This window comes from Rhamphochromis sp. 'chilingali' (genome assembly GCF_963969265.1).
Source record: "Rhamphochromis sp. 'chilingali' genome assembly, chromosome: 5".
Classification (NCBI taxonomy): domain Eukaryota; kingdom Metazoa; phylum Chordata; class Actinopteri; order Cichliformes; family Cichlidae; genus Rhamphochromis; species Rhamphochromis sp. 'chilingali'.
The window spans coordinates 35,681,882-35,699,353 of record NC_137932.1 but is presented as its reverse complement, the minus strand read 5'-3'; the positions used below and the strand labels follow the sequence as shown (position 1 = coordinate 35,699,353).

At 40.8% G+C, this 17,472-nt stretch overlaps 1 protein-coding gene across 2 annotated transcripts; it reads right to left on the bottom strand.

The window, feature by feature from the left end:
- Positions 1-466: 466 nt before the first annotated feature.
- On the bottom strand, positions 467-15,872 carry cfap206 (cilia and flagella associated protein 206). 2 transcript variants are annotated; one of them, XM_080881977.1, is made up of 12 exons: positions 15,725-15,872; positions 15,560-15,643; positions 13,654-13,744; positions 12,263-12,451; positions 9,012-9,179; positions 6,283-6,497; positions 5,124-5,243; positions 4,774-4,861; positions 4,512-4,652; positions 2,643-2,854; positions 2,374-2,517; positions 467-742 (listed from the first exon to the last, which is right to left on the bottom strand). In XM_080881977.1, exons 1-12 carry the CDS (start codon positions 15,830-15,832, stop codon positions 521-523), a joined length of 1,782 nt encoding a protein of 593 aa, XP_080738103.1. In that variant the 5' UTR covers positions 15,833-15,872; the 3' UTR covers positions 467-520. The 2 variants fall into 2 exon arrangements, with proteins under 2 accessions (XP_080738103.1, XP_080738102.1); XM_080881976.1 differs by having other exon boundaries at positions 468-742; positions 4,774-4,960.
- Positions 15,873-17,472: the final 1,600 nt, after the last annotated feature.

Genomic DNA, 17,472 nt, shown 5'->3' with positions numbered 1-17,472 from the left:
CTGCTGTTCTTAACAAAGATATAATGTATGTTTAACATGACATGCAATACCCCAGGTGTATCAAAAAAGCCAGCTGTGACCGGAGCATGAACCTGAAACTAATCACACAGACTTTATTAATAGTGTGTGTGTGAGTGTGTGTGTGAGTGAGTGAGAGAGAGAGATATGAGAGCTTTCACCTATCCAAATCATTTAATTCAGGTCTTCCAATGGCCCCTTTCACAGCCACAGGTGTATAAAATCAAGCACCTAGGCTTGTTAGGCATGTAAAATCACAGAGCGGGGTTAGTGGATGCTGATCTGCATAGTGCCACGGAATCATACCTTCAAACTAGAGCTAGGCATCTTGTCTGGTGTAGTCCAGGAATCATGTTTCCAGGGTTTAAAATTTTAGGGTCAAGTGCTGTAAACAAAAGCACTGCAGGTGGTGTGTCCAGAGGGTATAGGCTATATAAAAGAAAAAGGATAAAAACAACAAGAAGATTCTTACATCAACTTTTATTTTGTTAACTATTTCTCTTTAATCATCCACAGATCTGGTCAGGTTTGCTTTGACAACATGTGCACCCCTTTGTCCTCTCAGACCTGCTACAAAAGTTTGAGGTTTAGGCACTTGGCTTGCACCATCTCTCTTGCTTTGACAGGCAGCATTCTTAGGAAGCCAGGTCTGAGTGACATTTTCCCGCCTCATGTGACTCAGGTCAGTCTGTACTGAAACGGTAACTCTGGTCTGAAGATTGGCCTAGAGATATGAAGCATGGAAATGAAAGGTCAGTAAATAAAGTCGTGCATTGAGACAAACAAAACAGAACCCAACTCTTGAAACCACTGTAATACAGTAAGGTCCAGTTAACTTTGTTAGTTACATCTTGCTAGTACCAGGTTAGAGTTTGCCTTTCATAACTCCCTCAGTTCTTGTAGCATATACTCAACAAGGTGATGGAAACAATCCTTTTAGGATTTTGGTCCAATAGCATCACATAGCTGCTACATGTTCATTGGCTTCCACATACATGATGAAAATCCCGTTCGAAATCCTATCCTATATAATCCACTATAAAAGTTCTTAAAAGTACTCTGTTGGACTGCGATGGTGACTGTGAAGCCCATTTCAGTGCTACAATGACAACTCATTGTCATGTTCATAAAATCCTTTTGAGATGATTTAAGCTTTGTAACAGGATGTGTTAAGCCATCTGAAGGTGGTTACACTGTGGCTATAAAGGGATGGGAAAGGTCAACAATACTACAAAGACTTTAAGCACTTAAAATACTTACTATAAACTTACTGCATTTATAGTAAGTATAAATGTACAGTAAACTAATATCTGCTAAAACGTGTAAATGTGACCATTTCTGCATGTCATTGGGGTGCTATGAGGTCTATGAAGTTCTATTATAAAGTACACAAGAAAATTATATAAGAAAAAAAACACTATAGCACATACAGTAATTGAAAAGATAATCCAAGCACAATCAGAAAAGACACTTATGAAGGAAAATGTAACTTCTGATAAAACCACATCAAATTGTAAAACTGTAAAACATGGAGACAGAAAGAAAGAGCATCAGGACACATCAAACAAAAAGCTACTATAACTGTGAGCGTCGGATGGCCACCCTGCATATGCGCGTTTGTTTTCGTTCATGACACTTACTTCCATGCCCTGCCTAGAGCCGTCCAGTTGGATTGCACAGATTTGCCACTTCCAGAAAGGTTTAGCCCATTTACTCCCTTTTTATGGGCCAGAAAGAAGGTAGTCAGAATTGACCGTGGCTGACAGAGAATTCCAGGGTCTCCTGAGGGTCTTCGTCACCATCAGGTGGGCTCCTGAGGTTCTCCATCTCCATTGTCTGCCTCCAATGCCTTTCACAAACGTGAGACTAATCTAACCTGTAGACTCACTGAGTGGGATAAACAATGCCGAGTCTAGGCCATGATCCGCTGCTTACTTTATGGCTTTTTCCACCCTGAGTTGTGGCTTTCTTATGGAAAGTGATTAAACGGGCTGAACCTGTCTGGAAGTGACAAATCTGTGCAATCCACTGGACAGCTCCAGGCAGGGTGGCCTCTCAACTGTTCCAATACTACTATTCTGTTCTGTGACTTTTGATATTCTGCTACTGCTGATAAGTCTTTTCACATTCATGAATCATTCAAAAACAGAACAGTTTACATTGTACATTTTAAATGAATGACAAACACTTCTCTCTGAAAAAGGTTACAAGCAACCCAAGTTTAATATATTACCTAACGCTGTTTGTAGAAAATGTCATACTTTTAAGTTATAACACCGTTAAGTATTACTATAGGTTTCAACACTTAGCACACATCAGACTACAAAGTGAGAAAAATAAATGAACGTGTCTCACCAATTTGAGAGCTTTTCGTCTAAGCTCCCACTCATTCCACTCATATGACTTGACAATGTTTTTCTCCACAGGGTGAATTTCAGTCTGAGTGCCACACTCACATTTTATACCTGGCTTCACCGGTAAACCCTTTCTTGGCTGGGTCTGCCAAACCAAAAGTCGAAATCAGTTACTACCAACAGATTGTCCAAACATAAGAAAGTTTTAAAAGCTCCTGTGAATTTCATTAAATGTTTTTGAAGTGTGTGTTGTGGCTATTAGAAAGTTACCTGTGAGAGTCTGCTCACATCAGAGTATGGACTAATACAGGAAAACTGTTGGTGGAGTTTGAGGAGCTGAATGAGTTCAGGGGAGTATTTGGCTTTTTCTGCAACCTCTGCAACAAAGCTGTCTGGACTAAGGGCAAACTTCATGGCAGCTTCTTTGGAGGTAAAAACATAGAGCTTCTCCTTGTGTTTCAGGGCTCCGATGTATGGATTACCTGCAAGAGATAAACATTAATATAATATTGGTCTACAGCCTCCCTTTGATCTACTCTATGTTCATTTAATTTGAAGTTAATGAAACAATCTTCCCCCTGATCCACCCATCAGAGAAGGAGACTGAATGTTAGACAAGGTGCTTAAGTATAGAAAAAAGTGCTTCTATGAAGTCTTATGTGATGAAGTGCTTTGAGTGCCCAGTTAACTAACCGATTAATGTATCTAATTACACAGGTGAGAAGTTTCACTAAGATAAACACTCATATTAGCCTTATCATCAAAGACTTGTATTGGCTAACACTGTACTTAAAAACTATTGGTAATCCCCACCATTTATGCTTTCCAATAACATCATAGTGGCAACAATCACAGCCATGCCTGCTTACTTGATGGACAGCTTTACTCAAGTTGTCTGCTGCTAATCTTAGTATATCACCTTTATGATTAATTTTAATACTCTGGTTCAGAAATTCAGGGCTGTGAAAGAGACAGTCCAGCTGCAAAAACAGGTACATGTCCTGTAAATCAGTGTCAACCTAATACTGCAGTATTTATTTATTTAGTTAGTCATAGGTGGAAAAATTTGATGTGCTGACATGTAGGAGAGAATTAACACGTTGTTAGCATTCAGCCTGGTCTTAATGAGTGACGCCAAACAGCGCTCCCACAGACTACTAAGAATGATCAACAACTGATATTATTTCTATACTGATTCTGTGCAATTAAAGCAGTATCATCATATGATCCCTCAACCGAAGTGTAGGGAATAAAAAAATAAAATAAAAAATAAATACTTGAAAAACACGATTTGTAAAATATATTACGTAGATTGTAGGGATTGCATTCTTTTAAAATACAGCAAATTCAACAAATCTGTGGAAAATAGCTGCAGTACATTTAAGGCCAAAAGCAAGTTTTACAGACAGGTAAGAGAGTCCAGACTATCATTAGTATTACACATGTTAGGTGACCATTCAAACAGCTCTCCAACCACCCACAGAAGGCAAATGACTTCCAAACCCCACCCCAAATATCACTACCTTTGTCCAGCTGAACCTGGTTCAATAAACCTAAATCTGATTAATTCTAGTTACAAACTTGAACAAGCATTATGCCAAGACATACTGTTATCAAACCTATATTTAGTAGGCAGACTATTAACACACATCACTGTATATATATATATATGTTATAGCATCAACTCTGTCAGCATGACTGAGCACCAAGTCAGCAGCTTCGTCCTCTTCACTCACCAGTTTGGAATAATCGTGACTTCACAATCAACAATAAAACGTTATACTTGGAAAATCAAAGGCATTACACATTCTTAACTAGAGCTTCTAAAAGGTGTCTCAGACACAGTTGACTGCATTCCATTTTTGAATTTTATAATATAACATTTTAATTACAATACTAGCCTAAATTCTGGATGGATGGATGGATGGATGGATGGATGGATGGATGGAATGGATGGGATCAGGAAGGCAGTATAATTATAGCTATGAAGAGGCTTTGGTCACCACCTTTGTGACCATTCAGAGAACAACTTCATAATTCCCTGCAACTTCATGAGTGTTTTTAAAGAAAGCTGACACCTTTACTCACACACCTAAATGTGTTTTACCTAAGCAAAAAACCATCACACTGGAATCGTACCTGGAAGTAGAAGGCCATCTCTGGTTACAAGTGTGTAGCCACAGAATCCATTATACTGTAGGGGCATTTCCTCAAAATTGACTGTTGTTTCAGGAAAAAGCCATTCCTGTGTCTTCAGGGAAGCTGGATCAACGCAGTTATCTGAAAGACAAAATAAATCACAACCACATTTAAGACTGGCAAAAGCATAGATCTTAATTTCTCTTTTTTGTAACTCTTGTGGAAAATGCAGTTTTGTTTCTGTGGGTGACCAAAGCCATACCTGAAGACTCAAGCATTCTCTGTTCGTCTGTCTTCACCTCTGAGTCCTCCAACAGACTTTCTAGATATGCTTCAGAGAAAATCCTGGCCTGGGAGGCAGAGAAGGGCTGGAGTCTGAGCATGATTTTATTGAGCATGTTCAGGAACTCACCCTCATCCCGAAGTTCAAACCATAACTTTGACAGCATCTTGAATAATGAGAAATGACAAAATAAAGACTCTAGTTACAGACAAATATAAGAATCAAGGAGAAAGAAAATCTTGTACACACTTCCATCTATTCCTTCAGATGAAATATAAAAAGACATTAACTGTAACAACTTAAGAACACTTCAAAACAAAGCAACTTACGAAAACTGTTGCAGCTGGTACTGCTGTTTTTGACTGCACAGTTTCTTTTAGCATCTTCATCTGTGATGAGACGTCACTCAGCAGGGTTTCAACATGCTTAGCACATGAATTTGCATCAGCCTGGTGGTACAGGAAAATTAATATTTCACTAAATATTTTAATATAAAAAAAAATCACCTTAAATAAGATGAAAATAGCCTAAAATGCCCAGTGGTACATATGAAATAGCAGTGGGTGTACACACAACATTGTGCATGCTTTGTTTCGTTTTGTGCTTTTTTATTGTCCAAACTTTTAATAGTGAGTATCTCAAGGAAAAAATACTCAATAACCAAAATGAGACTAAGGCTGAAATAACAGTATTCAATTATTTCAGCCTGATCATCACTTTTGTGACCATATGGTTGGTAAAACAGCTGGTTAAAGCGCTCGACCCAGGATGCAACATCCAGGTAGAAAATATTTTTCAGTTTTATTATTTGACAATATTATTCAGCTGCAATTTAAGGTTGTTAGTTTAGTTATTGTTAAAGTATTATGCAGTTATTTTATAAGTGTATTTAAAATGTACACTTCATGTTGTGTTGTTACCACTACTCTATAATTATACAGGCATCTTGCTTTAATTGATACACACTTCACATTAGTCCGTGATAGTCGCCCACTGGAAAAATTTATTTATCCTCTTAAATGCTGCCGACTTTTAAATTCAGAATTATACAATCAGTTTTTGCTTTTATCTATGTACGCACTGGATGCTTTTTGTAGTGATTTCACTACGAGAGATCATACAAATGACATTCGGTGGCTTCAGCCGTCTATGGGTGAACCTCTCCAGTCAGAAAGTGGGCGTGACCCAAGATAAACTTCGCTCAACTTTCAGGCCAGTCACCCAGTGGTCAGCTTCATGATGATCATGTGGTGATCAAATAGCTTTCAGTGTGTACACAGCTTAAAACACTGTCTTAATATACTGTAGTACACATGTTTCAATTAATTACTGCACCCATTTCTTTTTTCCTAGCTCAAGACTTTTGTAAAGCACTAAAAGTTGGTACTATTGTTATTATTAAATGACTGATATCACTGTTATAACAGGTGTAGTCTCCATGTAAATACCATGTTTTTAACATTTTGTTTAAAGTTACTGCCACCTTACCAGTAACATTTTTAGGAAAACTTCATGCTGTCTGGCATTGTACAAAGCCTGTTTGAGGAGAATAACGGGCATGTCAGAATGTCCCAGCTGAACATCAGAGCTTGTTAGCTTCTCCAGCACAACAGTGTACTTGAACACCAAAGTCTGTGTCACACACAGCTCATTTGCTATGCTTTTACTGGTGACTGGAAGAGCCTCTTGAAGAACTGCAGGCACTGCAAGGAGAACACAAAAAGGTATAAATATCACTGTTGTTAGATCTGTGTGTTTTGTGAATCTATATACATTCAGCTGGACTTTATCATGCCCCAAATTAAGATTGAGTAGGCTGAAGAAAGACTGGAAGAGAAAATCCAGCAGGGGAACTAGAAAGCAAGAATAGGAGGAGGAGAACTGGAGAGAAGAGAGGACCCGAGTCAGGGCGTGATAGCCCTGTGACAGCACAGGACACAGAACACAAAGCTGACATGTGGGAGATGCTGGAGCTGGAGCTGGCTGCCATCACCACTGGAAAGAGGCCTGACAGAGTGGAGTTGGGTAAGAGCCTGAAGCCTCCCCCAGCCCTGTGAGTAACCTGTTTGTTTCCTCTTTTGATGTAACAACTTGTGTCAGGGGCTGAACCTGACAGATTCTTTAAAACAGTACTGTCCACAGTTAAACCTCCCCACAGAAACCCTCAACATCTAAGGTGCACATATGCATATGTAATGGGGTGTGATTTGTGGCTCAGCTGCAATGGAGGGGTGGAGTGATAGATTCAGGGTGTGGTCAGCAGCTCTCCATCATCAATCATGCCTCCCCTATTTGAGTTGGACAAAATTACCTGATGCCAGAGCTGTGTGCTGTGCTGAAGGAGGCAGCTGGAGGCCTGCAGAAACTAAAGAGTGTGAAGCACCACAAAAAAACGTTCACTTACTTTGTGATGCTGAGTGCGTTGGATCTTTTTGTCACGATTGGTACCGAAATCCAGTTGTGGGATGATGGGCCTATGACTAACGCAGTTGAGTGACGCTGGCAGATATTGTGGTGGAGTTGATGCATTGGGAGCAGGTGTTGGTGCATCAACAGCAGCTCAACTGGCTACAAGACCAGGCTGAGTGCCTTTACATGTCAAGGCTCACTGTGTGGCAGGCAGGATGTAGGACCCAAATGCAGGACTCATAAACGCAAGGGTGAGAACTAAAAGTGGCAGCTTTATTTTGGCTGTAAATGACTCTTTAATCATACAACAAACAAAGCCAAAAGCGAGGAACTAGAAATATGAACTAAAATCAAAGCACTATGACACTGGGAAGCTAAGGAACTAAACTGGGAAACAGATAGAAAACTACTAGGAGAACACAGGAAAACATGCACCAATAGCGTGCGCCCTGCCCAGAATGTCAGCTGGTGAACCAGCCACCCTTTCCAAAAGCACCCTTGCACCCACTCCTGTTAATGGACGTCCCGTTTGAGCACACTGGTGCAAACCTCATCAGGCCATTTGTAATTCTAGGTGTTGGACCCAGCATTTTGAGTTTATTGTGTTTTTGTATTATAATGATGATGTAAGTTTCTCTAGTTCGTTTTGAGTTTATTCTTTCTATGTTTCTGAGTTTTCTTGTGTTCCCAGTTTAGTCTCTCGTCTGCTAGGTCCTTTTTGTGCCTCCTGTGAGAATCTGTCTTGTTGTCTGTGTTTACGTTTCTGTGCATATAGCTCCCTCGCCCTCTGTGTGTCCAGTCGTTATGTTTTTGTCTCCTTTTTCTGTACACGTGTTCCTCTCATTGTGCTTTATTCTTTGTCTCCCCCGTCTGTCATGTGCATCCACGTGTGTTCTCACCAGCCCGTCTTGTCCCATATGTGCATTTCATGTTTTAGGTTCCTAGTGTTTAGTTTCCCGAGTTTAACTGTCTTGCTAGTTTAGTCCTATCTCCTTGTTTGTGTTTTCGTGCAATCTATGAATAAAACGGCTCTGTTTTTGTGAAGTCCCAGTTTCACGTCTGTTGATTCTCTCCTTTTGGGTCCACCTCATCATCACTTCACACATTCTGCAGCCACATACCATGAAGCCATTTCACTGGAGTGCAGAGGGATATCACTTTGTATTAGTTCTGGTGGATTACGCAACAGGATAACCTGAAGCAATGCTGCTGTGCACCACTTTACCAAAGAGTGTCGTGTAGACACAGTTTCAGGTCATCTCCAGAGTCGGCATATCGAAAGAGATACTGACTGACCAGGACACTTCATTCATGTCTCGGACACTTAAGTTGTCAACCTGATTAAAGAAAACTGCAAAAAAGGTCCAAGCCCAACCAAGAAAAAAAAAAGATGTGTACGTTCTAACCCTCAGGGCAAAGCTACACACACTGGGGAGATTGTCACAGGTTTACAGAGTGGATGTTGCTGAACTGAAACTGCGTTTTGCAGAGGTGTCCCCTCTCCCTCCCCTCTGCCCAGTCGTACAACACTCACAAACCACCATTATGGAGCAAGGTCTATAGTGTTACAGGCTTGAAACAAAAACAGCTGGACTTTTTGGTTCATGAAGACATTTCATTTCATTTTGGTGAACTGTCGGCCAATGTTGTTGGTCGGCCTACAAATGTTTTTAAAAGTATTTTAACTGCATGCGACTGCTTATAATTTCAAATAGCAAAGAGACAGTCACTGAGCTAAATCTACAGTAGAGGTCTTCTAACAATCAATCTCAAGCTGGCAAAGTGAAAAATAAGCATAAAAACTGTACTTAGTTCATGGATGTCAACCTCCTCTTCACCCCTCTTGTTGGCTTTGTTGAAGAGTCGGATCCCAGTAACAATCATGGTGAGTTCTTTGAGCTGCTGCTCCTGGTCTCTCTTTAAGGCCACTCGAAAGTTTCCCAGTTCAGCCTGAGGGAAGACGCTCTGCAGGACAGCTATGGCAAAGGAAGAAGAGAAGTCAAACGTTAGACACACTGCATGTATAATCATTATTACCACCACCACCATCATTCACTGCATGGCTAATTGTTACACTATATCAGTGTTTCCCAAAATTTTTTTTGCTGGGCCCCCCCATTGTTTTACAAGAAAAATGTTCGGGCCCCCCCACCAACTAAACACCCCCCCCCGCACAAACATATCCTCCAACCACACACACCCATATTTTGTTTTCAAACTCCGTTGCGGTTTATTTCACACCTCAAACATTTAGTAAACAATTAAGCAAATACAAGTAAACTGCAATAAATTACAGGTAGTTATAAAATAATCTCAGAACTCTTTTAAGCTACGTCCACACTTAAACGGGTATTTTTGAAAACGCAGCTGTTTCTACGCGTTTGGACATTTCGTCCACACGTAAACGGAGTTTCGAATCACTGAAAACAGATTTTTTTTTTAAAAAAACGCCGTTTTTTGCGTTTACGTGTGGACAAGGAATACAGAGTTAGTCACGCAACGAGTGGTGCCTTTTTTCACGTCACGCTGTGCGCCACGTTGTTTACATGAGATGAATTGCAGAATGGCAGATAGACAAAATACTGTTAATCTTACTATCTTCAGGTTTTACACGCTTACGTATACACACGCAGTTACTGTCCCTCCATTTAGAAAGGCAGAGGCGTCACGGTGTAATTATTTTACGTGTAGTTGTTTTTTTTTCCTGTGTAATATTCAACATTGCTATCAATACATTTCTCAAAAAATGCCTCTGTGTGCAAAATGGGTTCAAAAACATAAACAACTGTGTTATACTGTTTGTCCTTGATTTGAACTGGGGAAACAAATCGTGGTAGGACAGGCCGGATATTATTTGTATCCCACTGTAACTTTACTATATACAGTGGGGCAAAAAAGTATTTAGTCAGCCACCGATTGTGCAAGTTCCCCCACCTAAAATGATGACAGAGGTCAGTAATTTGCACCAGAGGTACACTTCAACTGTGAGAGACAGAATGTGAAAAAAAAAAAAAATCCATGAATCCACATGGTAGGATTTGTAAAGAATTTATTCGTAAATTAGGGTGGAAAATAAGTATTTGGTCACCTCAAACAAGGAAAATCTCTGGCTCTCACAGACCTGTAACGTCTTCTGTAAGAAGCTTTTCTGTCCCCCACTCGTTACCTGTATGAATGGCACCTGTTTGAACTCATCATCTGTATAAAAGACACCTGTCCACAGCCTCAAACAGTCAGACTCCAAACTCCGCCATGGCCAAGACCAAAGAGCTTTCGAAGGACACCAGGAAAAGTATTGTAGACCTGCACCAGACTGGGAAGAGTGAATCTACAATAGGCAAGCAGCATGGTGTGAAAAAATCAACTGTGGGAGCAATCATCAGAAAATGGAAGACATACAAGACCACTGATAATCTCCCTCGATCTGGGGCTCCACGCAAGATCTCATCCCGTGGGGTGAAAATGATCATGAGAACGGTGAGCAAAGATCCCAGAACCACACGGGGGGACCTGGTGAATGACCTGCAGAGAGCTGGGACCAAAGTAACAAAGGTCACCATCAGTAACACACTACAACGGCAGGGAATCAAATCCCGCAGTGCCAGACGTGTTCCGCTGCTGAAGCCAGTGCATGTCCAGGCCCGTCTGAAGTTTGCCAGAGAGCACATGGATGATACAGCAGAGGATTGGGAGAATGTCATGTGGTCAGATGAAACCAAAGTAGAACTTTTTGGTATAAACTCAACTCGTCGTGTTTGGAGGACGAAGAATACTGAGTTGCATCCCAAGAACACCATACCTACTGTGAAGCATGGGGGTGGAAACATCATGCTATGGGGCTGTTTTTCTGCCAAGGGGACAGGACGACTGATCCGTGTTAAGGACAGAATGAATGGGGCCATGTATCGTGAGATTTTGAGCCAAAACCTCCTTCCATCAGTGAGAACTTTGAAGATGAAACGAGGCTGGGTCTTCCAACATGACAATGATCCAAAACACACCGCCCGGGCAACAAAGGAGTGGCTCCGTAAGAAGCATTTGAAAGTCCTGGAGTGGCCTAGCCAGTCTCCAGACCTCAACCCCATAGAAAATCTGTGGCGGGAGTTGAAAGTCCGTGTTGCTCGGCGACAGCCCCAAAACATCACTGCTCTCGAGAAGATCTGCATGGAGGAATGGGCCAAAATACCAGCTACTGTGTGTGCAAACCTGGTAAAGACCTATAGTAAACGTTTGACCTCTGTTATTGCCAACAAAGGTTATGTTACAAAGTATTGAGTTGTATTTTTGTTATTGACCAAATACTTATTTTCCACCCTGATTTACGAATAAATTCTTTACAAATCCTACCATGTGGATTCATGGATTTTTTTTTCACATTCTGTCTCTCACAGTTGAAGTGTACCTCTGGTGCAAATTACTGACCTCTGTCATCATTTTAGGTGGGGGAACTTGCACAATCGGTGGCTGACTAAATACTTTTTTGCCCCACTGTAAAGAGCTAACATCTCCAAACTGTCAGGAGTAGTTATTTATTACAACAAGTGTTTGTGAACTAAAAATAAAGAATGTGGGATACTGTTTGTCCGTGATTTGGACAACCCAGCGCGTGCTGCCGATGCAAGGGAAACTAATTCTGTCGCAGAGACCTACCTCGGCACTTGTGCAGGTGAAGCCAGTGTCCAAGCTTTCTTTTTTTCTTTTTTTTATACCCCCCCGGGAACCTCTGCACCATATTATGTAAAATTGTTCATTTATTTTGTGAATAGAAGAGATTCCATTCAGGAAACTGCAGACAATTTGCTCCCTTTCAGAACCTGATCTTTCTAACTGGAAGTCTGATGTTACATAATATGAACAGACTTGTGGTTCATCAGAAATGTTTTGAAGTTCATAGTCAGCTCACAAGACATATGTTGGAGAATCACTGAGAATAGCAAAAAGTGCTGTCTGGATGATCTGGGGTTAGAATTAGTAGCGCAGCCTTTGGTGTAACGTGGCATTACATTTTCAGTATGCAGACATGACATTGTAGTTGGAACAATGAAAAGTAGTATGAGACCTGTAGCCTCTTCCATAGTGTTGGTATCTGTAGGCGAACCCATAGCAGAGCGCTGCAGGATATAAGTGGTGATTTTCTGGTAAAGGCCATCCAATTCCTTCCTTGATTTCACCCTGTTGTCAGTGATCTCTCTGCACAGTGGACTCAGCTTGGACTCTTCTGACTGGTGGATATCCTCAAGAAACTCACCTACACAAACACACATGGTCATCACCAAAAGTCATTGTGGCAAGGTTTTGCAGTCTGAAGTCTGTACGTGACTCAAATAGAGCACTGCAATAGCACAAACAAGACTAAATAAACCCACATATGACAGCTTCAGATAATCAGCTTCCAACACACGTTTTAACTAGTCTGGAAATGTATCATTTAAGATCGGGGTTTATGACCTCTAGTGCCTCTGTTAAACAAGTTCAGCATGGCTATGCTGAACTGCAGTTTAACACATCCAGGCTTTCTATGCATTAGACAGCTCATCTAAACATAAAACCCAAGTTGGAGATAATGGGAAATGCAACAGTGGTTATCAATTGATTGGACTCGTTGGTTGACACAAAAATGAACCAACTTAGCATAGCCTACTTTGATCTGTAAAGAACAAAAAATATATAATGGCAAAAAGCAACACTTTTGCTACAAATAGGACAAGACTGCAACAATGTGATGATTTTATTGATTGCAGCACTAGGTATGCCATTTATTTGTTACAAAGCAGCTGCACATGAAGACATGGAAAGCATTACGTCCTCTCCTTGCATACGTACTGAAAACCTACTGCTGAAAAAGATTGGTCTGTAAAAGCGAAGCTGTTGATTTACCTGTCAATCTACAGTCTCATCACTATGGTTACAAGCTCTGGGTAGGGCCTAAAAGAATGAGATTGCAGATACAAGCGACAGGAATAAGCTTTCTTCAAGGGGTGGCTGGCCTCTCCCTTAGAAACAGGAGTTAAGTCATTTGAGAGGGCCTCAGAGTAGAGTTACTACTCCTCCACAACGAAACTAGCCAGCTGAGGTGGGTCAGGTATCTGGCTAGGATGCCTCCTCGGTGAGGTGTTCCAGGCATGTCCCACTAGGAGGAGACCATGGGTAGACCAATGATACGCTGAAAAGATTATGTAACCTGGATAAGCTTGAAAAAGTAGCTGGTGAGAGTTAGGGCTGAGCTTCTCTGCTTAGACTGCTGCCCCTGCAACCCGAACCCAGATAAGCAGATGAAACTAGATGGATGCTAATAATTGGTCATTGGCATTTGTAGACGACTAGACAGATGTTGTATAGCAAAATAAATCTAAAAAAAAAATAAAAAAAATTGAACAACCTCGAGCAAGCTTAGCATACATTACATACATGTGTTGGTGCCACATAAAATCAGAATGAGGTTATACTTACATTTCGTGGTATAATTCATGTCAAAGCACACCTGCATTTTGATAGTGTCAAGGGATGGGCTGCACTTTTCTGTGAGTTTATCCAGACACAGCTGGAAGACATGTTGCAGAGGGAGACATTTTCACTGCTTTGCTGATGACACACAACTTTATCTGTCCATGAAGCCAGATAACACACACCAATTAGTTAAACTGCAGGAATGTCTTAAAGACATAAAGACCTGGATGGCCTCTAATTTTCTGCTTCTTAATTCAGATAAAACTGAGGTTATTGTACTCGGCCCTGAAGATCTTAGAAATATGGTATCTAACCAGATGCTTACTCTGGATGGCATTACCTTGGCCTCCAGTAACACTGAGGAACCTTGGAGTCATTTTTGACCAGGACATGTCCTTCAACGCACATATTAAACAAATATGTAAGACTGCTTTCTTCCATTTGCACAATATCTCTAAAATTAGAAATATCCTGTCTCAGAGTGACGCTGAAAAACTAGTTGATGAATTTATTACTTCCAGGCTGGACTACTGTAATTCATTATTATCAGCATGTCCTAAAACTTGCTGAAAAGCCTTCAGCTAATCCAAAATGCTGCAGCAAGAGTCCTGACAGGGACTAGAAAGAGAGAGCATATTTCTCCTGTTTTGGCTTCCCTTCATTGGCTTCCTGTTAAATCCAGAATTGAATTCAAAATCCTGCTCCTCACATACAAGGTCTTAAATAATCAGGCCCCATCTTATCTTAATGACCTTGTAGTACCATATCACCCTATTAGAGCACTTCGCTCTCGCACTGCAGGCCTACTTGTTGTTGTTGTTCCTAGAGTATTAAAAACAGAACGGGAGGGAGAGCCTTCAGTTTTCAGGCCCCTCTTCTTCTCAGCTTCCAGTTTGGATTCGGGAGACAGACACCATCTCTACTTTTAAGATTAGGCTTAAAACTTTCCTTTTTCGCTAAAGAATATAGTTAGGGCTGGACCAGGTGATCCTGAATCCCCACTTAGTTATGCTGCAATAGGTGTAGGCTGCTGGGGGACTCCCATGATGCATGGAGTATTTCTTCTTCAGTCACCTTTCTCACTCTCTCTGTGTTAATAGACCGCTCTGCATTGAATCATATTTGTTATTAATCTCTGGCTCTCTTCCACAGCATGTCTTTAATCCTGTCTTCCTTCTCTCACCCCAACTGGTTGCAACAGATGGCCGCCCCTCCCCGAGCCTGGTTCTGGTGGAGGTTTCTTCCTGCTAAAGGGAATTTTTACCTTCCTGCTGTCGCCAAAGTGCTTGCTCATAGGGGGTCATATGATTGTTGGGTTTTTCTCTGTATGTGTTATTGTAGGGGCTACCTTACAATATAAGGCATCGTGAGGCGACTTCTGTTGTGATTTGATGCTGTATGAATAAAAATAAATTGAACTGAATAGATTACCATCATTGCTTGTGTTAGTCTTACACCAAAAGAAGAAGGGGTGAACTCAGATTCAGCAGTAACAAGTGTAACAAGTGTAATATATGTTAATAAAAATGGGCTTTACTGTCATACAATAGTAGTCATAAAGAGAAATCAAAGACAAGGGAACAAAACAGAAACTACAGAAGTAAATGAAATAGCCACAAAACAAAAAAAAAAAAAAAAAAAAAAAAAAAACCAGGATCTAAAAAAATCAGGACTCAGAAGAGGAGAGCGCAGCTGCCACTCCCTGTTTGAAGTTGCCTCCTGTTAAATGGAAACGTCTGACTCTTGGCCTTTCTCCCATAACCTCACTAAATGGAGAAGAAATGCAGTGCATCATGGGAAGCCCCCTTCTACCTCCTAATTTTGTAACAGAACAGAATTTCGACTCAAACATACACAGTGATTTTCAGAACCACTAACACCAATTAGAAAAAGAAATAAAGCAGCTCACCTCTTCGAGTTTTTGAACATCATCTTTAGTAAGGGTCCTGTCAACATTAAAGCCATTTCTTGGGTCCAGCACCACAGCAGACACCTGTGGATGTTTGAGAACATCGTGAACGTGTGCAGCAGCAGCGTTAGCTTAACGACTAAGTACTTACTTCGTTTTACCGACCATAAAAGCTGCCAGCGTCTCCGACACCGCATCTCCCCTCAGCCTGCACTCGTGCACAATGTGCCCGATTACGGTTTTAAGCAGGGTTTCCGCACCAGCCTGAGACATTTCTACCGCCGGACCTACGGTGGATTGTTGATAAGCAGTTGCCATAGTAGCGGTGCAAATTTGTCCACTAGAGTGCGCTACAGTTAAACAATGCTTTAGTCCATAGATGAAACCTCAAGTATCGGTGTTAAGACACAGTCTTCTGCAGTTCCCATAGAACGTGGCAAAAGGCCATGCATGTGTCTGTTTTCTTTATGCAACCAGGTCATAAGTTACATATTGTTGTAATTACACAAAATGTGTTCTAAAACCCGAACTGTTTGGAGAAAAATAAAACTCCAGGTTCATTATGACATCTATAAAGAGAAACTTCTATTATATTTTACAACTGAGGAGTGCAAGGAGGTCCTACTTCTCTGACATCGTCACCAAAACCAGTCATAATGCTCGGGTCTTATTTGCAACAGCTGACAGGCTAACAAACCCTCCTGTGTCAGTGGCAGCTGAACTTCATTCGACCATGGCCTGCAATGACTTTGCCAAATTCTTCACAGACAAAATTCAAAAGATTAGACAAGCAATCGGTACATCACAGCAGATTTAGGATATGTACTGTGTCCACCGAAAAACTGTTTAAACACCATAAAACAGTTTCACCCTATTAACAGCAAGGACCTGGAGGAAATTTAACGTCAACTGAACTCTTCCTCCTGCTGCTTAGATGTCCTGCCAACAGATTTTTTCCAAAGAGGTCTCAAAGACTTTGGAGTCAGACCTGTTACAGATCGTCAAGCTTTCTTTAATGTCAGGTGTGTTTCCAGAAGCACAAAAAAAAAAAAAAAAAAAAAAAGCTGAAATTAATCCTCTACTGAAAAAGGACAATCTTGACAAGACACAAATGAACAACTACAGGCTGATCTCAAATCTTTCATTTTTAAGTAAGAACATTGAAAAAGTTTCTTAACAACTCAATTACTTCTTAAAACAGAATAACTGCTATGATGCCTCCCAGTCAGGTTTTAGACAGAACCACAGCACTGAAACCGCTCTGACCAAAGTGTTTAATGACACATGTCTGAATACAGACAGTGGAAAAATGTCAGTCTTATAGTTTTACTGGATCTCAGTGCAGCATTTGATACAGTTGACCACAACATATTACTCAAACGACTGGAGAACTGGGCAGGTCTTTCAGGAACTGTACTAAACTGGTTCAAAACATACTTAGAAAACAGGAAATACTTTGTATCAATAGGTAACTTCACATCTGAGCAGACAAGTATCACATGTGGAGTTCCCCAAGGTTCCATCATGGGACCTCTTCTGTTTAACATTTACATGCTCCCACTGGAACAGATTATAAAGAACAAAATAAACTATCATAGCTATGCAGATAAGCACAGATATATTACTGAGGCCCTGTACAGGCTCTTGATAAATGCATTGAGGAAATTAATGACTGGCTGTGCCACAATTTTCTCCAGCTAAACAAAACTGAAGTGGACGCAGACCTAAACTTAGAAAAACACATTAAGGCAATAACAAAATCAGCTTACTATCACCTCAAGAATATTTCAAGGATAAAAGGTCTGATGTCTCAACAGGACCTGGAAAAATTAGTCCATGCATTCATCTTTAGTAGGCTTGACCGAGTATGAACCTTCCAGATCCCCCAGGTCATCTGGAGCCAGTTTTTTTTT

Excerpts from the sequence above, each read along its gene's own strand:
- cfap206 (XM_080881976.1), bottom strand. The coding sequence starts at position 15,832 with ATGTCTCAGGCTGGTGCGGAAACCCTGCTTAAAACCGTAATCGGGCAC. Across the intron at positions 12,452-13,653 it reads CATGAATTATACCACGAAAT|GTGAGTTTCTTGAGGATATC; the intron begins GTAAGTATAACC and ends GTGTTTGTGTAG. Across the intron at positions 2,855-4,511 it reads AGATGGCCTTCTACTTCCAG|GTAATCCATACATCGGAGCC; the intron begins GTACGATTCCAG and ends TATCTCTTGCAG.